At 39.4% G+C, this 24,763-nt stretch overlaps 1 protein-coding gene across 2 annotated transcripts in view; it reads right to left on the reverse strand.

The window, feature by feature from the left end:
* Nucleotides 1–1,734: 1,734 nt before the first annotated feature.
* GCC2 (GRIP and coiled-coil domain containing 2) overlaps nt 1,735–24,763 on the reverse strand; it is a 54,277-nt gene continuing 31,248 nt past the window's right edge. The window contains exons 15-23 of one of the 2 annotated variants that reach the window (XM_036920823.2): nt 24,647–24,724; nt 23,866–24,003; nt 22,880–23,001; nt 21,235–21,411; nt 15,731–15,948; nt 14,040–14,234; nt 12,873–13,015; nt 11,063–11,264; nt 1,735–4,015 (exon numbers count right to left, since the gene is read on the reverse strand). In XM_036920823.2, coding sequence (XP_036776718.2) covers nt 3,945–4,015; nt 11,063–11,264; nt 12,873–13,015; nt 14,040–14,234; nt 15,731–15,948; nt 21,235–21,411; nt 22,880–23,001; nt 23,866–24,003; nt 24,647–24,724 — 1,344 coding nt within the window. In that variant the 3' untranslated portion in view covers nt 1,735–3,944. Of the gene's footprint in view, nt 4,016–4,054; nt 7,082–11,062; nt 11,265–12,872; nt 13,016–14,039; nt 14,235–15,730; nt 15,949–21,234; nt 21,412–22,879; nt 23,002–23,865; nt 24,004–24,646; nt 24,725–24,763 lie in introns of those variants that run through there. The other variant, XM_036920813.2, reaches the window with a different exon arrangement.

Here is a 24,763-nt window from a genome sequence, read left to right on the forward strand (position 1 = left end):
TGTGTTTTTCTCCCCCGCTGGAGAATCTCCCAGGAGCCCGAGGTGTCCCTCGGCGCTAGGCCTGCTGCACAGCTACCATCCTGGGTCACTTGGGCGCTCTCCTATGTTCACGTGCTTGGCTCATTTTTTCTCTCCCTCCCTCAGCTTTTTGGAGTGTATTCTCTACAGGTTCCTAAGAAAGTGTGCATGGGAAGTAGTTTTTTCCTCAGTTCTTAAGGATCTGAAAATATCTCTTGCATTTAGTTGAAAGTTCATCGTAGTTTTGGGTTCCAAATCACTTTCCCGTGGAGCGCTCTCCTCTGGTGTGCAGTGCTGCTGTTGGGAGCTTGATGCAAATTTCCTTTCCCTTCTGTGTATATCACTTGTTTTCCCTTTGGAATCCTTTTAGGAGTCTTCCCCCCCCACCCAAAATTTATGTTGATAATGCCTTTTTCATTCATTATACTGGATCTTTGATATGTCCTTTATTTTAAACTCATGTCTTTCAGTTGTGCAGTTTTCCTATTTCTTCGAAAACTTCTATTTTCATTTTTAGAGATCAGAGACTCCTGCTAAATTCTGAGCTTCTGAGATTAGAACCTCTTATACCCTCTTTTTAAGACTGCTTCTTTTTGTTCACCACTTTCCTTTTGTTTTTTCATGTAAACTTTAACTTCAAGAATTCATTCTATATTTTTAATTGCTCATTTTATGTAACAAGCTCATCTTATTTCATGTAATCTGGATGCTAGTTCCAGCTCTGGGCAGGTATGAAGTTTTGAAAAAACTCTAAGAGGTTATTATTAAGGGCACCATGCAGGTAAACATTACATTTTACATCTCTTACTAAGTATATTTATTTAGTACTATGTGTCAGGCACTGTGGTAGGGAACAGGGACAGAAAAAAATGTGGTAAACTGGTAAACTTTCCTGCGGGCTGGAAACTAGAACATAACATTGAAACGGCAGATTAACAGAACTCTGGGGGCGCCTACTCTGCTGGGGTGTCACTGTCATTTAATGACTCTTATATAACCTGTTGTCTTCCTTTTGCAGTAAAGGAATAGGCACTCAGTGCAGGCTCTGGGTGGTCACTCTCAAGTGCGTAGGGTTTACTCCGGGTGCAGGGACACTGTATAAACTGAAATCCACTGCACTTTGTTCTTGGTAAATTGAAGCAGAATCGAAGCCCCCGTAATTCTCATGCCTTGCTTCCATTATCTGCATGTCAGCTTAGCTTCTTTGCACTCTCTAGATGGGGTTGGGCTCTCTCTGCTTTCTGGGCATTCCAGATTCGTGTTTACATGGCACACAAAGATGCCGACTTGAGTCCCAAACCCACATCTCAAGAGTCCATTTGATCTGGCTTGGGCTAGGGCTCTGTATCTCACCGATTATAGCTGGGCCTGACTGACCTGCCATATGGCGGTGGGGCCAAAGTTAACGAGAGAGGTGGAATGGAGGGGCTGTCATCATCCTAAGTGCTGGGCATGCATCTGGAGAGGCAACCGATACATGGGTTCAGAGAGAGCCCGCCCTCAAAAGTAAACCAGGGTGGTCACCGAATTATTCAAACTCTATTCACATGCGCCTATTTCTTCTCTAAAGTAACAATTTGAAGGTCACAATTTCTTTTTTTCCCATGCAATGACATTTTGAACACAGGTGAAAAATGTTTTTTCTTTATATAGCTTATAGATAAACAACCAAATGCTTTTTTAACACAGTGAAAAATTAGCTCAAAGACACCTGCAGAGTTTTATCAGGTTGTTTTCCTTGGTGTGTATTTATTTGGAAACAATACCCGATTTAAGGATATCAAATCAAAATATGATAGTCTTAGACCCAGGGTGACTACTACATTCCAGTTTAATGACACAGCAGGAGTAGTGCTTGGGTGCTGTGCCACTCACCAAACACCAAATGTGTCTCTATGGGAGGCTGCATACTCCTCAACACCATGTGTTCCCAGCAGCAGCCGCCACCAACATGGGGGCCGAGACGGGCACAAAGGGCTGCGTGCTCCTGGCAAGCCTGGGCTGCACTGGCAAGGAGGCCAGTCACACTCCCATCCAAGTGTGAAGGAATATAGATTCTCGGTCTTACACTGTTTGAAGCACAAGCAAAACTCACTGTAAGAGATGCCTTACAGCAGGGAGGAGGCTGGGACCTGAAAAGCACCCACAGAAAGGCTGAGTGTGGCGTCCAGCCTCTGCTGGAAGGCGGCAGTCAGCCACAGCAGGCACCACGGTCCACACGTCACAGCCAAAGGTCGGTCCGTCTGTGTCTCTGAAGCACCAGATATTCTAGGATCCACCCATCTAAAGACAGTGGTAAAGGAATTTGCAATTCCAATTCAGAAACTAAAAACCCCCAAAGACAAGGCATTAAAAATATACAGTTAAACATTTAATAGAAATGTTAAAATAATCATTACATTTCCTCTCATTGCTGAAAGAATATTCCGTTTGTAATCAAAGAAATCATTTTTTTATCATGCAAAAAGGTATTTTTGTTTTTACATTTGTAAGTAGGGACTATATTTCAAAACAAGTTTATACAGACTTCAAAAAGGGCTAGACTTAACGAAAGTAAAGTTTAAGTACTATCGCTGTTACACCGTGTGCTGCTGGCATACTCATATCCACAGTTGAAAAAGTCCAACAACTGAATGTTTAAAGTCAGCTTTGAAATGGATGCACCTTCATTAATACATTCACTAGTTAGGTCTGTTCTAGAACAAGAGGACAGACACAGGAGATATTTTTAAGCAGCAAATTTAAATTGGAAACCAATATTCTAAGTAACTGAAATAGAGAGTCAGGTCACCCGCTGATTGAAAATTGGGGTACAAAACGGAAGGCTGGAGAGAACCTCAGAGAGCATACTATGCAGTGATTTTCTAACAAATAAATATTAAAAATAAGAATTTTCAAGTTTATGATTTAAGAACACAATTTTGATCTAGTCAATAAAATATATCCAGGGCATCAAAGGCAAGTACCACCATGTCTGCAGCTAATAACAAGGGCCGTGAAAATGTAATATTGACCTCTGAGGTCTTTTAAATATCCTCTCTGGTGGAAGGCTTCTAACAACATTCTCTGCTGACACATGGGACTCGCCAGTTTCATATTCAGATACAGTGCTGCGTAGTACAGTCAATGTTCTGAAAAATTCTTATTTGGGGAGATGGAGAAGATTCCCAAAACAGACTCATAGATCAGCAGCAGGTGGACATAACAAGAACCTGGAGAGACACCACGGGGTCACTACATGGTGATGTGGTGGCCCCATCAATTCATACTCAGTGTCACCAGCCAATATGGGGCTTCTGACAACAGAGGGGGTGCTGAGTTAACATACTTCAGAGAGAAAAAGGAGAAAAAGAACAGTTCATTTTAAAGTAAACAACTAAATAAATTGCATTTTAATTTATTCTCATAATTAACTGCAGCATATTTACTTTACAGTTCCTTAATAAACATGTCAACTTTACCAATAAAGCTTTTCCTTCATATTCTAACAAATATTCTTTAACAATTTGATAACTACCTGCAAGTCTGACCTTACAATAAGTAGTCTTGTAACATCATTTTAAAGCCTAAATTCCAGTTGCATGGTACCAAAATTTAGTTTTAAGTTTGCAATTCACATAACTGGCCAGAACTAGGCAGGTCCTGAGCTTGAGGGGAGAAGGGAGTGAATTCATTCCTGGTGCTTTCATCCGGGAGCACGCCTGGGAGGCCGGGGGCAGAGGGTGGGCTGTAGCAACACGGCAGGTGGCTGTACTTTTCATTCCAAACTGAGACTTTTTAAACACATCTGACATGTCTGTACAAATACATGTGGATATGAACACACACACACACACCTCTAGACAAAAGAATGACAGCAATATACATGAACCTTTTTTGCCAAATGGATTCTCTATGGGTTAATTAATGCTTTTTTTCCAATCAATCTATCGAAGTCCAGACCAACTGTGCAGATAGGATGCCCATCCGGAAGAGCGGGAAGCATTTTCTTCTTCACCTTTGGGTAGTTAAAGAAAAAGTGTTAATCTTCTCATAGCATACTTTGAGGTTACGAATCTGTCTGCTCTTGAGCATTCAGTATTTTCTTTCTCTATAAGACAATTCCAAACTAAAGTCACTAGCACAACCGAGTATTTGTGTGTGTATGTGTTGATTGTTGATTTTTTAAATTAAGGTATTATTGATATACACTCTTACAAAGGTTTCACATGCAAAACATTGTGGTAACTACACTCACCCATATTATCAAGTCCCCCCCATACCCTACTGAAGTCACTGTCCATCAGTGTAGTAAGATGCCACAGAGTCACTATTTGTCTTCCCTGTGACCCCCAACCCCCACACACCATGTGTGCCAATCATAATACCCTCAATCCCCTTGTTCCTCCTCCTTTGGTAACAGCTAGTCCCTTCTTGGAGTCTATGAGTCTGCTGCTGTTTTTTTCCTTCAGTTTTGCTTTGTTGTTAAAATCCACAAATGAGTGAAATCATTTGGTACTTGTCTTTCTTCACCTGGCTTATTTCACCGAACATAATACCATTTGTTCTCTTCTTATGGCTCAATAGTATTCCATTGTATGTATGTACCACATCTTCTTTATCCATTCATCTATGGATGAACACTTAGGTTGCTTCCACGTTTTGGCTACTGTAAATAGTGCTGCAATAAACATAGGGGTGCATATGTTTTTCTGAATCTGAGATCTTGCTTTCTTTGGGTAAATTCCTAGGACTGGAATTCCTGGGTCAAATGGTATTTTTATTTTTAGTTTTTTGAGGAACCTCCATATTGCTTTCCACAATGGTTGAACTAATTTACATTCCCACCAGCAGTGTAGGAGGGTTCCCCTTTCTCCTCATCCTCGCCAGCATTTGTTGTTCCTTGTCTTTTGGATATTGGCCATCCTAACTGGTGTGAGGTGTTATCTCATTGTGGTTTTAATTTGCATTTCCCTGATAATTAGTGATGTGGAGCATCTTTTCATGTGCCTGCACAACTGAGAATTTTTGACAATAAGGGAAATTATTACATTCTTTTGAAATAGAAGCCTTTACATAACTTAGAATCTAAAACCAATAGACTTATGGTAGACTTCAAAACTAAATCAAACCAAGCACAACTTTTTTAGTTATTTCAAAACCAGGTTTTTTGAGACACAACTTACAGTTAACTCTTCCCTGCAGGTGTAGCGCCCCACCCAGCCAAGGCACAGAGCATCTCACTCACAGAGTAAGCCAGCCCTGCCCTGACTCCTTGGCAACCACAGGTTGGTTTCCTGTCCTCGGTCGTTTGCCTTTTCCAGGAAGTCCAATCAACAGAACCACACTGTGGTGTTTTTCGAGTCCGGCCCCTCCCGCCCGGCACCTGCATTAGTGTGTGCCACAGTGCATGCCCCTTCACTGTTGCATGGTATTTCTGTATGCAGCTGCACCAGGTCACTCGCTCACTCACCGGTGAAGGATATGAGTTGTTTCTACTTTTAGAAATTTAAAATAGAGCTGCTATAAACATCTGTGAGCAAGTTTTTCATTTAAAGAGTTCATTGAGAACTAATTCATATACTCTAACATTTACCCTTTCCAAGTGTTTAGTTCAGTGGTTTTTAATGTTCGTGAGGTCTGTGAAGTTTTCCCTGAGAACAGAGGCTGCTGCCTCTCTTGGATAAAAGGCCTTGGACAGGACCGCTGTTGCACAGTGAGCATGTATTCACCTTGTGCATGCCCAGCCGCTATCAGGGGAATGTCCTTCTGTGTTGGGTGTCCCACTTTCTCCTTCACTTTTTTTAGGATCAACACAAATAAATCCTGACTTAAAGTTCAGAAAAATTCTGGGCTTCCAAGAAAATTTTAGACAAGGTCCCTTTTATTGTCTTCTTTGTAATATAATCTGTATATTAATATGTATGATTGCAAAGCTTTACAACCTTAAAAAGCAGTAAGCGTTTCTTTTCATTACCCACCTTTTCCCTCACTCCTCCAGCCCTCTCAGAGGTAACTGACTGAATGTAGTATGGCCCCTGCCAGGCACCTTTTTGGGTTTTCAGACATACTTATGTGCCACAGGCGAATCTCATGCAGAGAATCATTTCCACAATTTTAAATGGAGAACTCTTTCTATAGTTTACAAGGCATTTTCATTTCTTTTTCTGTTCCCTGTCTGGTTCTATCAATATATTAGTTGTGAACCACTGTTAATGAACTACCACAAACTTATCAGCCTAATGCAGCACACATGTATGGTCTCACAGTGTCTGTGGGTCAGACCAGGAATGGCTTAGCTGGGTATTCCCTCTCAGGGACTCTCACAAGGCTGCAATCAGGGTTTTGGCCAGGGTTGAGGCCTCACCTAAAGGACCAACAAGAGAAAGATATGCTTCCCAGCTCGTGTGTAAATGGAGAATTCAGTTCCCCAAGGGCTGGTGGACTGATGGCCTCAGTTCCTTGCCACATGGGCCTCCTCAGTATAGCAGCCTACTTCATCAATGCAGGTGAAGGCAGGGAAATTCTGGGGCTAGTAAGACAGAAGCCACAATTTCTTGGGGTCATGGAGGTGACATCCTTTCACCTTTGCTAGCACAAGTCACTAGGCCAACCTACTAACCACTCAAGGGAGGTGGAACAGGAAGGCTCCAATGCCTGGAGGAGGGCATGAGGGCAGGAGGCAATTTACAACTGTCTTCCATAATCTGCAGGGTGAAGAGCTTCTAGAAGGCCGGAGGAAGTGATATGCTTAAGGGACAGACAAGGGGGGCACTGGCTCTGCTTCTTGCCATTAGAGGAGGAGGTGGCCCTGCTCCAAGAATAGTAAGTCAGATGACTGTGAACATTTCCTTAATGAAATGCAGAGACCACTGTATGTTCACCTGGAATGACTGGTATGTCCCAAGTCTTTTGACAATAAATTCAGCTCTGTTTTCAGATCTGGCAGGACTCTGCTGTGCAATCTTCCTGGCAGCTGTTCACCTTCATGGGTAAATGAGGACCAGAGAAGAGCTGTGCTGAGATACGGTGCATTTGCTCCTGCCCCAAGTCATGGTTCTCTTCTGGTAAGCTTCTGTATTCTCTGCAAACCACATCGGGCACTTAAGGTGAGTATGAGTCCATTCTCTTCCTGTCAGTTTGGAGATGATCAAAAACGCTTACTACTCTCTTCACCTTTTCCCCCATTGATTTGTTGGCCTTTTTCTTTTCTTTTTTCAATTGAGGCAAAACTGGTATGTAACCTATTATTAGTTTCAGGTCTTTTCCCCTTTTATACTTCTAAAGAGTATTAAACCTCAGTGCATGTTGTATGTTAAGTAACAATATACTGCTCTGTAAACTGCGGAGTAATGATGTAGAGCAGCAACTTTCAGCTCTTACTTGAGCAGCACAATTGAGATTCTAATTCTGCATAGAGAAGTATCACATGACTATCATAAGGGGCAAAGGGACCTTATCACTCATTTTGTCTCAAGGATAAACTTATAAAAATTGCAGGGTGAGGTGACAGGTGCACCTCAGGCGGAGCCACAGCCCACCCTTCTCAGCAGCACCTTCATCATATTAAGTGTTCCAGTACTAAGGCAGCACTTCATGCTTTTTTACCTCCTGGAGAGACGCAATGGGCAGCTCTGCACAGCTCATGACATTTGCTGGCGCTGCCAGTCGGGTCCTTAGTGGGTGTTTATTATAAGGAGGCTCATATTGCTTGATAGAGCTGGATAAACTACTTTATTTCCTAAGCTACCATTTCTCAAATATTTGTGACCCAGACCCACAGAAAGACATTTATATTAGGAGCTGATAGTCACACAGATACCTAGAGTGTCAAGAAACAATTCTTACCCTTACTAAATTCAGTGTATTCTGAAGTTTGTCTTATTCTTTCTATTCTTAAAATATTCTGAATGTGATTCACCAAATTAATTTCACCATCCACTAATGGTTAGCAATGTGAATAGAAAATACTGTTATAACCCCACACACAATCAGGGATGGGAAACACTACTTCAAGTGAGATGGAGGCACTTGTGTTCTTGGCTTATAGGGCCCCACTGCATTCGGGGCCAGAAGAGTGGCCCTCAGGACCTCTCATCTGGCACCTGCACGTGTGCAGTGTGGCCTTGGTAGAGGATGTCTCTGGCCTGGCTAGTAGGGCCCAGGACCCCTATCTGTAGCATGCTGACAAGATTCCTCCACACGACGTTCCTTTGTGTACCTCAGACCTTCCCCCTGGGAAGTTTCTCTTACATGTGCATGTGAACACTGTGGAGAATTTGCAGTGGAGGTGAACTCAAAATTTCTACCAGAAAGGATCTCAGGAACTCCTCTTACAGGGCTGGCAGTGATTTCCTGCAGCGCCCTGGAGACGGCCTTCCACCGCTGCCCTGGAGGACCTGTGAGCCTGCTGGCTGCTTCTTTACAGGTAACGGGTGAACATGTCTTTCTTTCTCTGGCTGCTTTTGAGATTTTTCTGTTTCATGGGAACAGAGGTAGACTTCCTTTTATTTATCCTATTTTATTTAAACTTTGTAAGATTTTCAAATCTGTGAGTGGCTATCCTTCAGCAGTTCTGGAAAATTTTCAACCATTCTCTTCAAATGGTATCCCTACCTCATTCTTTCCTCTCTTCTCCTAGCACTTCAATTATTACATCTGTTAGATATCTTCATCTATCCTGTCTATATATACCCACTATTGTTTTTTTTTCCATAAATTCTGAATAATTTCTCTGACCTATCTTCCAGTTGAATCATTCTCTTTTAAGCCCTATCTAGCTATGCTACCAGATCATAACTTTCCAATTTTTATAAGTTTTATTTGTTCACATAGATAATAGATAAGAAGTGAATAACTTTTACCAGGTCAACTAGTTTAGGTTTAATAAGTGGGGTTTCCTACATGGTTACAGGACTTAGCAAAAGCATATCTTAAGAATTCTGGATTTCTAATGAACTTCAGTATATGTATCCTCTGAGGAATGACCAATAACCTGACATGGGACCCTTAGGTTAGTCTCTTTGAGATCTACTAATCAATGGGCTCTCAAGTTATATGAGCTACTTGAATGTTAGTAACATCTACGTTACATTAAACTTAATGGGCTTTTAAAAGAGGACTATTAGATATGCTAAATAAAGTTGAGATCATGTTGTTTTACTGAAAATTACTGTCAATTAAAAAATATATCCTAGTCAATGATTCTGTAACATTTTCCTATGTTGACAGATAGTAACCTCACTAGTGGGGGTGAGGATTTAAAAATATGGGTAACTGTTGAGCCACTGTGTTGTATATTTGAAACCAATATAAGATTGTATAACAATGATACTTCAATTAAAAAATTATATTATGAAAATAACATATCCTTCCTAAATTCCTGGTTAATTTTACAATGAAAAAAAATAAATTTTTAGCTTTGGTAAAATTAACAAAAAGTAATATATAAAAGCAAATTTATAATTTAGGATACCTATATTACTAAAAATGTATATGTTGTACTCTTACTCTGGATCTTATGACAAATATGGTACTGTGGCTAAGGTAATGGTAATGTGGCTAAGGTAAGGGACTGAGATTCCTGTCAGTGTTGCAACATTCCTCCCATATTATCATCAGAAGGATGTAATGTAAGAAAGCAGATTCAAAGAACCTCTCAGCACTACTTATGAAGTATTCCTGCAAAAATTAAACCTGAATCACATTGACTCTCCAGATCAGGGGTTCTCAGGTAAGGCTGCAGACCAGGTCCCCAGAATATCAGCATCACCCTGGAACTTGTTAAAAATACAAACTCTTGGATCCCATCCTAAATCTACTGAATCAGAAACTGGGTGGGGTCCAGCCATCTGAGTTTTTAATAACTGCACCAGATGATTCTGATACCCATTCAGTTTAAGGCCTGCTTTCTAGATCTATCAGGTTAGTCAGGATTTAGAGGAGACAGAGGAACATGTTAAAGAGCACCAAAAGATGAGGTTAATCAGTCAAAAGTGGGACAATTAGGTATTTGGGGTTTGCTTATGTTATGTCTTAGGAAGTACACAAAACTTCCAATAATCCAGAACAGACATCTACAGGACAAATGACCAGTTTCTTCAATGAACATATGACATATTACGAACAGGAACATGGAATTGCTGCATATAATAAAAAAACCACAAAGCTTAAGGCAAACCAACCCCATGCAGTGTATGTGTCCCATTTGGGATACTGTAAAGACACTGGCAGTAACTCAGGGGCTCTGAACATGAGTGGGGGGGACCACAGCACCCAGCACCCAGCACACCGCGGCAGCTGCTTGGGGGCAGGATGTGCGGGGCTGACTTCTCTAGCTCTGCTCTTCCTGTCAACCATGAGTTGAAAATTGTTAAAGACGGGTGACAGCTTCAGGGCACATTCTGGTATTCTCTCCGTATGCCTGAAAATACCAGCAATAACAACATTTTAAAACTAAAACAAACCATGACCCTTAAGGTGCAGTTTGAAATCAGGTAACTATGGCAGCTGTATGTGAAATCATTTCAAAGGCATTTATGGAATCACAGTATTAAATCGATTTGACATGAAAATCTAAGCTCCAAATATGGACACCTTTAAAGCTACATTTGTCTGGAAACATGGACTGCTGGACAGGATAGGGTCCAAGGGCTGAGCCACATGGGTCTGCTGGCTCTAGACTATTTGAGGATGGAAATGGGGGAATAGGAGAGAATAGGCCAGTCCATGTTAAAAAAGTGTGATATAAAATAAAGCCACGCTCTTTGACAGAATTCAGTGCTAGGGTTACAAATCTAATTGTCAAAGAGCCAGAAGATCAAAGTATACAGTGTGGTGTATTTTGCTGCATGTTAAAATTACATAAATGTACTGTAGTTGCCCTAAAATGTTACACAATCAGTTCTTCAAATCTACTCACCGGTTACACATATGATAGAACTCATCCACCAAATGGACAAGATTTGGAAGTTGTGATTTCAAGTGAAAGGTCATGAAGAAGGTTGTGAACACACACAGATGAGCGTCGTTACAGAACAGAACCCACAGGGTTCCCTCCACCTACCTTGAGCAATTGCTCCAAGTTTTCCCTTCTCTTCAGGACTGAGCTGCAACATTGCATCTATGACAGGAAGGAGCCTCTCTCTTTCGCTACCTGGTTTCAGGAAAATAAACTGCAGCAAGACATTCTTCAAGTATTCCAGGTTAGCTACGGACTTCTCCCGTTCCTGATTTCTTTCCAATCTTCTTATTTCGCTTTTGAGAAGCTGGTGTTAGAGAAATGAGTTAAAAATGAGTTTTAGGAGCTTCAGGTTAAACATGGAAGACTAAGTACATGCATTTTTATTCCTTTTTCCTAAAGTCCCCCCAAAAATGACAATGAAAGGAGAGATAAGAAGAGGAGAAAAAAGTCGGCGAGAAATCTCAAGAAGTTCCTGGAAGACAGAAAGCAGGTGAAGTGGAAGCGGTCTGCCCGGCAGCTGACCGAGAGATCCCCTGCCCCAGAGCTGACTCCCGGGAAGGCCGCCGGCTGAGAACCGAGGCCGCCTCAGGGGCTGGCCTGCGATGCCCCCTCCACCCGCCACCTCCCCAGGACGGGAACCGGGGGGCTCAGACTCAGTCACTACAGACACGTGGGGAGGGGTGGCAGAGCCGAGGCAGGGCTGAAGCAGACGCGGCAGGTCTCTGCCTTGATCCCAGACCCCAGGCCATCAAGATGCCCACGGTGAAGCTATGTGTACACAACAACAATGGACCTAAACAGAAACTGGGTTCAGATTAGAGTGAAACTTCAGGAATGGAAGAAATCTATACTCTACCAGAAAAATGGGGCAAAGGATATGAGAAAGATGGTAGGAATGTAAAGTCTCTGAGGAAGACCTCTGTGTGAATAAAAAAACATTGTTACATTTGATCATTTTAGGTTAGTCCCTGAAACAACCGTTTAAAAAAGTGACAATGAAGTCTAAGGAATCCTGTCAGAATGTAAATTTGTGGAAATATAACATTTGAATAGTCACTTAGGTTCACTGGGCTAGTCAGGGATTTGTTAGAGGGGATGATGTTTTGACCATGTGGGAAAATGTTCTTTTATAGGGATGCATACTCAAATACTTAAGAGGTGGAATGTCATGATATGTACGATTTATATAAGTAACTCAGTAACTCAGCATTAAAGAATTATATGGCAAGGACAGCTGTGGCCCTACATGGAATCTGTGGAAGCATTGTGCTTTTCAGAAAGACTCTGAGTTTGAGTTCTGCCCCACCATTTATGAGCTTTGGCTGTTTTCTCACACAGTGATTGTAAGGATAAACATGGTAATATATGTAAAGCCCAGGGCCTGGCTCATGAGAACTGCTTGGTAAGCAGTATGACTACTTTTGGAGGGTGACTTATCAAGAGCTAGGGTGGGAATACCTCCTCTGTGTGATTCTCAACTGCTCCACAACTGACCACATTCGTACATGTTTCTAGTGCTGACTTTAAATAGGGATGTTGTCCTACTCACTCTGCCATCTCCACCCCCGATCTGTAATAAGTAGTTTAGTATCATATACACCAACAGAACGACCTGAACTAGAAGTGCTCCGGCATTTATCATTAGAATTTAAGGGCCCATTTAAGGTTTAGTTAAGCATATGTGCAACAATGACTTGCGAACATCTGTCCAGTATTTAAATCTATTATGGTTTCTTAGCAATAAGCAGTCGTTTAAGTAGTCTTTATAGAACAGATATAAAAGCAATACTACCATAAAGAATCAAGATGTTATGGCTGCATCTGATACGTGAATTTTTAGACGTGTGTGTGTGCACGTGTGTGTGTGTGTGGTGGATCCAGACAATTTTTTGGTTGCGGTTTCCGAGCTTACCGTAATCTGATCCATGAGGATGGCATTGGTTGCCTCAGTTTCCCGGAGCAGGCCATTTAAGTGACTGGCACTTTTTGTGGTGGAACTGAGTTTCTGAACCAATTCTTCTTTGGTGAATTCAGCATGCCATGCAAGATGTTGTTCTGATAATTAATTTCAAAACCAGAGATTACAGGTGCAGATTCTAAATAAGACAGGTATCTAAGTATAGGTATTTTACTCGGCAGTAATTAATTTTGCTCTATTCACCATTCTTCTACCCAACATATTTCAATTACAAGGTTCTGTGCTAAATTTAACACAGATAAGACAGAGTCTGCCATAAATGCATATTACCTAATTGAACACAAGCTCCATGTACCCTAATTTTGAAATGTTAGTTCTGTGTTTACAGATCATTTCATCCATTTCATTACTCATCCTCCTCTATCTATTGATGTCCCAAGAGCTTATGTCATTTTCCTTATAAGTGAGGGAAGTATTAACATTCACTGATCACATGCATCATGGACATATGAGAATTTTATATAAGATGAATAGGTACTATCACTCAAATTTTATAGATGAGGGAACGTGCTCAAAGTCAATAATTTTTGCAAAAATCCCACAGCCAAGTTTGGTGCCACTCTACTGCAATGCCTCTCTCTGCCATGGCCTGGGTACTGGGGCTGTGGCCTGAGGGAATGACGGCTGCAGCTTGCAGCCACACCACAATGAGTGACCGTGGACACAGTTCTTACTCCAGATCCTGAAACCTCAGAAAGATGACAGATTCTCCCTGAATTCTGCACACTAATATTCTTAGAGGTTAAGAATAAAATATTCAAATACATTATTATATTTAATAAGGTGAATTTAGCACTACTTACTTCATCAAGGGGATAAACTAAAACCATCAGTTTCTTAACTGGGTGAGAGAAGTTTCCCTTCCTTCTAATACCACTATGCGACTTTCAACCATCTATCTCTGGCCCAGCTTAGAGCAGAGCCAGTATAAAATCAAGAACAAAAAATTTGTTTCATTTTGCAGTAGAGTTTTCCATTAGAAAAGGGGTAGAATAATGAAATAAATTTTATTAGAGTAGCTCAAAAAGCATTTATGACTTACAGTAGCATTAGTCAAGCTTGAATTCAGTAAGAAAGACACATTTACTCAGAGGAACATACCAATGCTAGCTTCTGGAGCATTAAGAAGCTGCTCCAATGACTGGGTGTAAGTGCCGGTGGAGGACACAGACTGAGTATCAGCAGTCTCCATTCCTTCTCCCTCCTCCCGAGTTATGGTGTGCATGTCCAGAAGCGGAAGATCTGTGTTTCTCCTTTCTCGAAGATTCTTTAAAGGTTGGTGGGAAGAAGCTGGGCCTATTAAATTTATTGTAAAGATTAAGTGTGAGATGGTTCAAAATCATGGACTCAGCATTAACTGGGATACACGATAAAATTAAAATGATCCTAGGGATGTCAAATAGTAGGGAATTTTAGTCACTAGAAGACAAGAAAATGGTGTATAAAGAAGAGCTGCTAAGACAGTTTAAAAACGTAGTTACTGAACTTTTAACCACTTAAGTCATTTCTGCAGAAGCTATAAAATGAATTGCTTCTAGCTTAAGATCAACTATTAGATAATATAGATAGCTACAACGCTGCTAAAACGAGATTCTAAACCAGACCAGGCATTTCTGCCAGCCACATCCTTTCTGATGTAACAGTTGCTGACATCTGCTCACCACACATTCTTGCTGATCTGCTCTTACCCCGTCACCTCTGCTGGTTCCCACCACTGCCCACACCAAGTCTCCAGTTCAGCAAGAAGAGCCTAGAATCTAGGGCAGGGAACTAATCTATTGTAATTCCCAGGTGAGGCTTTCCTGCTTACTGATAACAAACACTTGCACAGAAATGTAACACTTGTAAGACACTTTCAAACACATTAAATGACATTGCTCAGGGTCTCATTGCCAGGTTAGGGACTGGAATTCTAACCCAGATCTTTTAACTCAAAGTTCATCTGTTTTCCATCCCATGAAGTGGCCTCCTAGCACCTTGCAAACATTAGCCCTCCAGCTACATCTGCTGAAGTACCTCCCTGGGCTGGTCCTCTGCTAATTGCTTAGTCCCCTGCTGATTCCTATATCACAGCCTCTTGTGTGACCCGCATTTCTCTGGCTGGTTACTTCCTCTGATGACTCCTGCCATGCATTATATTTTCTTGAAGCTGGTTTCCAACCCTGGCGAATGACCCATAGCTGCTAATGCTCTTGGTGCCAGCATTTTCCAAGAGCAACAGCATTGAGCATAAAGTCAATATCAAATACTTAAGTGTAGCCTCACCTTGGCTGACATGTACCCATCTCTTCCACAAGATACTGGGTGTGGTTGAACTAAAACTCTCCTTGGAAATTTGAAAGGGAAGAAGCCGTATTAGCTGGCAATTCTACAAGTTCAGTGCTGCTTGAGTTTCTAAGCCTCATTTTCTGACATTTCTAATTGCACAATAGATACATGTGATGGCTAACAACGGAGAACACCAAACACATCCAGTAAATACTAGAATTTGGACACATGTCACGAGACTGACAGTATGCCAGTGTGAGAGAAAAGGAAATACTTTCTCTCATATGGAGGGAAACAAATACATGAAAATCAGTGCTGTAAGAGGTCATACAGGCTGCTGTAAAATCAAGAAAGGTTCAAAGGGTTCAAGTGCCTCTCTGTAAGGATATCTAAAATTCATTAGTCACAGAACTGACATGGTTGTCCCCTGGTAAATTTCCTACTTCCTTATGAACTTGTGAAGAATGTATTTAAGTGACATAAATACACGAGAACATGAGATGTGTCCACGTGTACATACATACTTCTTGTGGTCGGTTCGCTCTTAAGCTGGAAAAGCTGAGCCTCCACCCTGGAGAGCTGCTGCTGGAGGGTCTCCATTGTCCTCCTGTGCTCTTCCTGCAGATGTCGCACTTGATCTCGGAAGCTGTTGCGAAGGACTTCGTTCTGGGATGTCAGCTGACTCACAGTCTGCGCGTGGTCAGACTTCATCATCATGTTTTCTGACTGCACTGAACACAACCTGAAGGGCGAGAGGAACTTACTTTACATGAGCTCATTCAACTTAGATGCTCACTCAGCCTTTCTTAACTGGGTTCTGCAAGAGAGTAAGTCCTAAGACATCTACTGAACCAGTACGAACTACCTTCTCTCCTGTGCATCAGAAAGGTACTAGTTGTGTGATAACCAGAGAAGAAATGACACTGGCCATCATCTGCTTCAGATCATTTTCTGTGTAAAACAGTTCAGATAAGGAATTTTCTTCAGTTTATCAGAAAATATGGCTATATTTAGAACATAATTATACTTAGTCCACTTCTTTAGGCTACCTTACATGGTAGCTCATATAAACATAGGATTAACATATAATTTCTCTATTACCCTGAAAACATAAAAAAGAAGTTTTTTTAAAATTAAGGTATCACTGATATATAATCTAATGAAGGTTTCACATGAGGAACACTGTGCTTTTAACATTCACCCAAATTATCATGTTCCCCCCTATACCCCATTGCAGTCACTGCCCATCAGTGTAGTAAGATGCTATAGAGTCAGTACTTGTCTTCTCCATGCTGTACTGCCTTCCCTGTGACATACCTATATTGTGTGTGCTAATCATAATGTCCCTTAATCCTCTTCTCCCTCCCTCATCACCCACCTTACCCACCTCCTTCCCCCTAACTGCTAGTCCCTTCTCGGGTTCTGTGAGCCTGCTGCTGTTTTGTTCCTTCAGTTTTGCTTCATTGTTATACTCCACAAATGAGGGATATCATTTGATACTTGTCTTTCTCCGCCTGGCTTATTTCACTGAGCATAATACCCTCTAGCTCCATCCATGTTGTTCCAAATGGTAGGATTTGTTTTCTCTTATGGCTGAGTAATATGCCATTGTGTACATGTACTACATCTTCTTTACCAATTCATCTACTGATGAACACGTAGGTTGCTTCCATATCTTGGCTATTGCAAATAGTGCAGCAATAAACATAGGGGTGCATCTATCTTTTCAAATCAGGGATTTTGTTTTCTTCAGGTAAATTCTATAAATGGAATTACTTGATCAAATGGTACTTGTATTTTTAATTTTTTGAGGAACTTCCATATTACTTTCCACAGTGGCTGCATCAATTTACAGTCACACCAACAGTATAGAAGAGTTCTCTTTTCTCCACATCCTCACTGACACTTGTTGTCTCTTGTCTTTTGGATAGCAGCCATTCTAACTTCTGTGAGGTGGTATCACTGTGGCTTTGATTTGCATTTCCCTAATGATTAGAGATGTGGAACATCTATTCATGTGCCTGTTGGCCATTCATACTTCTTTGGAGAAATGTCTGTTCAGGTCCTCCACCTATTTTTTAATTGGATTATTTATTTTTTGGGTGTTGAGGCATGTGAGTTCTTTACATATTTTGGATGTTAACCCCTTATCAGATGAGTCATTTACAAATATATTCTCTCCATATATGTTATGCCTTTTTGTTCTGCTGATCGTGTCTTTTGCTACCCAGAGGCCTTTTAGTTTGATGTAGTCCCACCTGTTCATTTTGTTTCCCTTGTCCGAGGAGATGTGTCCAGGAAAAAACAGTTTGTACTTATGTTTAAGAGATTTTGCCTATGTTTTCTTCCACGAATTTTATGGTTTCATGACTTACATTCAGGTCTTTGATCCATTTTTAGTTTATTTTTGTATATGGAGTTAGAGAATAATTCAGTTTCATTCTCTTACATGCAGCTGTTCTATTTTTCCAACACCAGTTGTTGAAAAGGCTATCTTTTCCCCACTGTATATTCATGGCTCCTTTCTCAGATATTAATTGATCATATATGCCTGGGTTTATTTCTGGGATATTCTGTTCCACTGGTCTATGGGTCTATTCTTGTGACAGTACCAAACTGTCTTGATTACTGTATAGCTCTGCAGTAGAGCCTGAGGTCAGGGAGTGTAATCCCCCTGCTTTATTCTTCCTTCTCAGGATTGCTTTGGCTATTCGGGGTCTTTTGTGGTTCCATATGAGTTTTAGAACTATTTGTTCCAGTTTGCTGAAGAATGCTATTAGTATTTTGATAGGGATTGCACTGAATCTGTAAATTGCTTTGGGCAGGATGGCCATTTTGACTAAATTAATTCTTTCTATCCATGAACACGTGATAGATTTCCATTTATTGGTTTCTTTTTTAATTTCTCTCATGAGTGTCTTATAGTTTTCAATGTACAGGTCGTTCACTTCCTTAGTTAGGTTTACTCGTAGGTATTTTATTCTTTTTGATGCAATTGTAAATGGAGTTGTTTTCCTGGTTTCTCTTTCTGTTACTTCATTGTTAGTATATAGGAATGTAGCAGATTTCTATGTGTTAATTTTATCTCCTACAACTTCACTGAATTCAGTTATTAGTTCTAATAGTTTTTTGGTGAAGTCTTTAGGGTTTCCTATGTATAATATCATGTCATCTGCAAATAGTGAGAATTTAACTTTTTCCTTACTAATTTGGATGCCTTTTATCTCTGTGTTGTCTGACTGCCATGGCTGACCCCCAGTACTATGTTGAACAAAAGTAGTGAGAGTGGGCATACCTGTCTTTTTCCTGATCTTAGAGGAAAAGCTTTAAGTTTTTCACCATTGAGTATGACGTTAGCTGTGAGTTTGTCATATATGGCATTTTTTACGTGAGGTATATTCCCTTTATACTCACTTGGTTCAGAGTTCTTATTAAGACGGGATGTTGAATTTTGACAAATGCTTTTTCAGCATCTATTGAGATGATCATGTGGTTTCTATCCTATTTGTTGATGTGGTGTATAATATTGATTGATTTACAAATACTGTACCCTTGCATTCATGGAATAAATCCCACTTGGTCATGATGGATGATCTTTTTGATGTATTTTTGACTTTGGTTTGTTAATATTTTATTGAGGATTTCTGCATATATTTCATCAGAGTTATTTGGTCTATAATTTTCTTTTTTTGTGGCGTCTTTGTCTTTGGTATTAGAGTGATGCTAGCCTCATAAAATGAGTTTGGAAGCATTCCCTCTTCTTCTACTTTTTGGAATACTTTAAGAAGGATGGGTATTAGGTCTTCTTTAAATGTTTGGTAGAATTCATCTGTGGAGTCATCTATACCTGGTATTTGTTCTTTGGGAATTTTTTGATTACCAGCTCAATTTCACTGCTGATAATTGGTCTGTTCAGATTTTCTGCTTCTTCCTGGGTCAGTTTTGGTTCTATTTTTCTAGAAAGTTGTCCATTTCATCTAGGTTGTCCAATTCATTGGCATATAAATTTTCAAAGAATTATCTAGTGATTCTTTGTATTGCTGTGGTATCTGTTGTGATTATTCTTTATTTCTTGTCTTTTGATATTAGCCACTCTAAGAGGTGAGAGGAGACATCTCAGTGTGGTTTTGATTTGCATTTCAGACAATTAGTAATGGTTAGGTATCTCTTCACGTGTCCGCTGGCCATATGATTTTTATGTAGTCAGCCTGATACTAGCCAATGGACCTACAATTTGGCAACCACTATTTTTCATGGTTCACTTGTACTGTTGATGTTTTTTGTTTGGCTTTGGTGAAAAATACATTTTCTTCTCATGCAAGGGATCTATAAGTGCTCTCATAAAAATTCAGGCAGGTCAGAACCAATTATAGGAAAAAGTGAGAGCCCTCTTTTGTTCACTCCCAACCCCCACAGTGTAATGCTATTTCCCGGGGGTAAATGTTGTTAATGGTTTAGCATTTAGCATGTTACTTTCCAGGATCTTTACCCGATGTGCATATCAGGTATGGTTTTAGAACAAGATTTAGTGGCTAAAGGAAAACAAGCAACAAAAATACCATATGTTTCAGAAAAATATCTTAAATTGCCAAGCTCATATTGATGAATTTAGAGAAGGCTAGTGTAGATGCTATACCTCAAACTTGCATTTTTCTTCAAGCATTTTGTTTAAACAATATTTATCAAGAAAGTGGAGGAAAAACCATCAGTAGTCACAACAATTTTCTAAGATAAAAGCTACATTTTATAGGTAGGCTAAGGCTGCTAGTTTTCAGGCAATATAAATACACTTCTGACTTTACCTTATTGAGAGTTAAAAGCTTGAACCCCCACCTGAACAACTGTGCTGATGGAAGCCTGCTGTTCTGCCCCAGCTGGTACTGGGGTGTGTATATTAGTTGGGTCCTCTGGGCAATGCAGTATTAGGTGGTCAGCCTAATTATTTCTCTGGAGCCATACCATCTCATCCAGAGAAATTATGAATATTAAAATGTTCCCTGAAGAGGAGAATATATAAAACAAAGGCTGTTTCCTTATTGCAGGCCACAGGCAGTAATGATGTCCTTAGTTTTTAATATTCTGAAGAAGTGGGGGAAGATTCCTAAAGATATCTCAAAATGCTGTGAACAGTTTTCCAGCGCTTAGAGGAGTGACTGGCACATAGTAGGTGCTCAAAAAATATTTACTGAACGACTGAATTACTTTAGAAGCATCACTTGCAATGTGTTAGCAATGACTTGTAATGACTTCTCTAGAGTAAAGAACAAGTATTGGAAATTTCTGACGTTAAGTATCAAGTTAAGCATCACTATATACAGCGTAATGTCATGATAAACCCTGGTGACTGGCAAATAGAAAACTGGCAGATCATGGCTGAAACTCCTGACTTACTTGACTAACTTATATAAATCACACTTAAAAGATTAGTCAAGAAAAGAAGTGCTTTCACTTTGGGGATTAGCGTAACAGTAGGCACGTGTTCTAAGCATACCTGAGATAAGAATTCTTTCCCTTATAACAAATATTATCATCTAATTTCTTTATTACAGGAATTCAAAGTTCCTTGCTTACAGTAATCTATTTATTCTGCTAATGCCCTTACTTAAAGTACTGAGTAGCAAAAGTAGAACAATATGACAAGTTGAGATCCAGTTGTAAAACTAAGTAATAGTCTTGTCCAATCAGTAGTTGTTTTCCTCTAGAAAGAAAGAAAAGTGCTTGTAATTTAACACCTGGGCCGGAAAGTAGTGTCTTTTTTTTTAGGGAAACATTCTGGCCATCAAGGCCATAGGAGAGACATAATACTGGATAAGCAGATAAAATTAACTATTGCTAAAAAAGCTAAATACAAAATGATAAAAGGGCAGGGAGTGGGTGCTTTAAGGTAGAAAAAGTAAGATTACCAAGACTTCAGAAATACCTACTGCTTATTTTCAGTTTGTATTTATCTCAAGGAGCAACACAAGAGGAGTTTCAGCAAAGAACTTGCTGCCAGGCATGGATGCTGACTGTGCCCCAGCACCCTCACCTTTCCCGGAGCTCCGCCTCTTTAGACACTGTCTCCTGCAGCATCTTGTTGTGCCTCTCCAGCAGAGTATCATGCTCAGACTGTAATGTCTGGAGTTCAGATACACTGATCTGTAAGTTGTTTTGGGTATCCTGTAATTTGATTTTTAGTTGGTCAATCAGCATTTCCAGGTGTTCTCTACAACAGAAACAAAGTTTTGAAAGAAATAAACCTCATTTAGTGGTTTCAGATAAATTTTACTTTATTCACTTAATCTTTCAATGTCATACTCTTGCTATTACTGTGGATATTCCAAAGGAAATGTAATAATTGGAAGAATTCAAAGACTAGGATTAAATATAATACAACAGACTGTAGTCAGATTTTAGATTTTAGGCACTAAAGATTTACAAAAAAGCCTTTGAATTTATTCCTTTCAATGGAACAGACCATTCAGTGGCATCAAAACAGCCTTCTTTATGTTACAGGACTATGCCATTAGTTAAAATCATACAGTTCTAAGCTAAACATTATGAAAACAGTATATTACACCAAATTACAGTGAAAGCCCTTAGATAAAAACAGTTAAAAGCAAGAGTTTTGTAACAACTAGTTCAATACACTATTAGTTTCTTTTTTTAAAAAAAGTATTTAATGTATGAGAAAGTAGAAGGAATGTAAAACATTTACATTAAAATGATTTGAACTGCAAATTCTAGCATGTTCAAAAATGACACTTGCAAATGATGACATCTTATTAAGTGTGTCACTATTCAACTTCAGCTTTAAGATGAACTATTGATAGAGAAAACATCTCCTTGTTTTTCAACCTACAGTTTCCATACTTAGTAGATACATAAACAAAAAGTAACACCTTCATAAACATATAAACCTAGCAGGGTATTTAGTCCTACTTGGAACAGCAGGAGCCAGATGTACAATTGCTTTGAACCCTAAACCTCTCCTTAGGAAAACAAAACACACACGCTATGACATGCCCTACCTATTTCTAGTATATTTTTACATATGTATAAAAATGTATGAATTTTATATATATCTCTAGTACATTTTTATAAATATATCCTAGTATATTTCTGAATAATTTACAAAAGGGATCTGTATGCTAGTTTTCAATAAAAAGCATTAAAAAATATACTACTAAAACAAGTAATTAATGTTCATACATTTAAGAAGAAAAATTCAATTTTAGACCAAAATTTAGTAATTCATTTAAAACTTTTTGAAATAAGTAAAATGTTTTTAAGCAACTTCTGTTTAGCTTAATTAATGGTGAGTAAGTACATCAAGGAAGCATTTTTATGCTTCTACTTCTAAATTCTCAAAATTGGAAAAGCTAATCATCATGTAACTTTAAAGCCTATATTTCTACTATGAGCAGATCCAACCACAAGATGAAGCTACATCTCAAACACTGGAGCCTCACTTTATAGCACGTCTCTCTCAGTTTGTTACAGGGCCCTTGGGTGACACATTTCCCTGTTGCTGTCTAGAGACACAATGAAGCTGAGAAACTCTGTTCTCAATGGTAATAACATATAAAATTCCACAGCCAAAAGAAATCAAAGTAGGGGTTTTCAACCTATTTGATGGAGGTCCTGTCTTGAGCGGGGGAAACCCTGCCTGTTTCTTTTAATTTAGACTTTACCTTTCTTGTTTAGCTCCCTCGGTTTCAGCCTGAGACATAGATTTACTTTTCTGTTGTTTTAGAACATTATGAACTCGGACTTTGTAGCTCTCAAATTCAGAGGTTATAGCGGCTTGTTCTGCCTATAACATTTAAAAGAGAGAAAACATTTTCTATTGTTAACATGATCCCCCTATTTTCTTTTAGAGATTAATGAGTTAAGATGAGACCTGTTTTTGAAAACAGCTGACACTCTTTCACCCTTAAACACTCCCTAAAAAGTACACTTTTGCTGGCCTTGCACTTTTTTAAAAGCCTTTGAATGATACAATATTGTGTGACAAGAGGTATGTTCCTACCATGTTTTCTTACCTGGATGATTAATTTACTACCCATAAACTTTATAATGGCTCTATTTGCTTTTGGAATTTCAGAATGATTTTCACTTATAGTACTGCCTCTATTTATAAATACAAGAATTCAAAGAAATTAAGATATTTGAACTTTAAATTTCAAATGACAGAGGGAAAAGTTAAATTCTAGGTCTTCCACTTTGTGTGATTGCCCATGAGTAAACCATGGGACCCTTTTGCCACGATTGCTTTGGTAGGAGCTGCACCTTTAACAAAACTACTCTACTCTGTGTTTTCTATGGTGTAGGTAAGACAGTGGGCCCCATAGCCATTCTATTAGAATATGATCTTATAATCATTTAGACCTCAGAAAGAACTGTGATACTTTTTAAATAAAAAATTAAAAAGAGTAGTAGCTTTCCTACAGAAATTATAAAACAAGGTTGGAATGGAAACAACACATACCCCATGTATTTCCTTTTCATAAAAACAAAGTTATCTAAGTGACAGGGTTGGGATGGGGCTGGGTTAAGGTCAGGTATTTATCTAACAAGTACTCTTAAAAAACAGCAACACTAAAAAGCAAGACCACTGCCCCCAGGTAAACTATGTGCTAGCTGATGAAGCCACATGGCTTCCGTGTGAGGAACGCACCTTGGTAGCGTGACACTCTTCCTGAAGGGCCGCCACTCGCTGCTGGTACATGCTCAGTGTGCGCTGGTGCTGGTCTGCAGAGGTCTTCAGGTGCTCGTGAACTTTGTGTTTCTCAGATGTTATTTCAGCCAACTGAATCTGGGGGCAAAAATCTTTCAGTTAAGTCCTAGTAAACTACATCTTCATGGTTAAACAGACTTTCCTTAAAAGCAAACTTCAGGTTTGAGACCCAAGTATATACAAAGGGCATAATAAAGAAATTTTTATCTATTATTATTGAAAGAGTAAAGACAGTATGAGTAGAACATTTTCTCAATAAATTTTTTCTGAAATCAGAAATCAATCCAGAAAAAAAATCAATCAAGAAATAATTCCAGACTATATTACAGTTCACTGTTTAAATACCTCAAGTATAACAGATAAATACAAAATAATAATGTAAACATATGAAAGTATAACATAAAGTATTTTATAAACTGATTCCTGTAACTGCACTATAAGTTAGGAGGTTCAGATACAGGTCTAGGGCCATGTTTACTCATGTTTCACTGCTCTTACTGTATTACACATTTTCAGATACATGAAAAGAATCTAGCTTAAGCTACACCCCAGTTATATGCCATATTTGGCTTATTGCTTCCCTTTCCTCAAAATGTTGAGGAAGCATATTTAGGGAAAAAAAATGTGCATGTATATGAGAATATTTAGGAAAACTCCTAAATGTTACCTTAATTCTACATGGAGAATTTTTTTAAATCTGGAAAAGTAAAAAGAATCTTACTTTATAGATTTCTACTTGCTGCTGGCTTGCCTCCAACTCGCCCTTTAAAGATGCTTGGAGTATTAAGTGATCAGTTTCCTATAGAATAAGTATAGTGGTTAAGTTAAAAAAAGAGGT

This window comes from Manis pentadactyla, chromosome 2 (assembly GCF_030020395.1).
Source record: "Manis pentadactyla isolate mManPen7 chromosome 2, mManPen7.hap1, whole genome shotgun sequence".
NCBI classification, from domain to species: Eukaryota; Metazoa; Chordata; class Mammalia; order Pholidota; family Manidae; genus Manis; species Manis pentadactyla.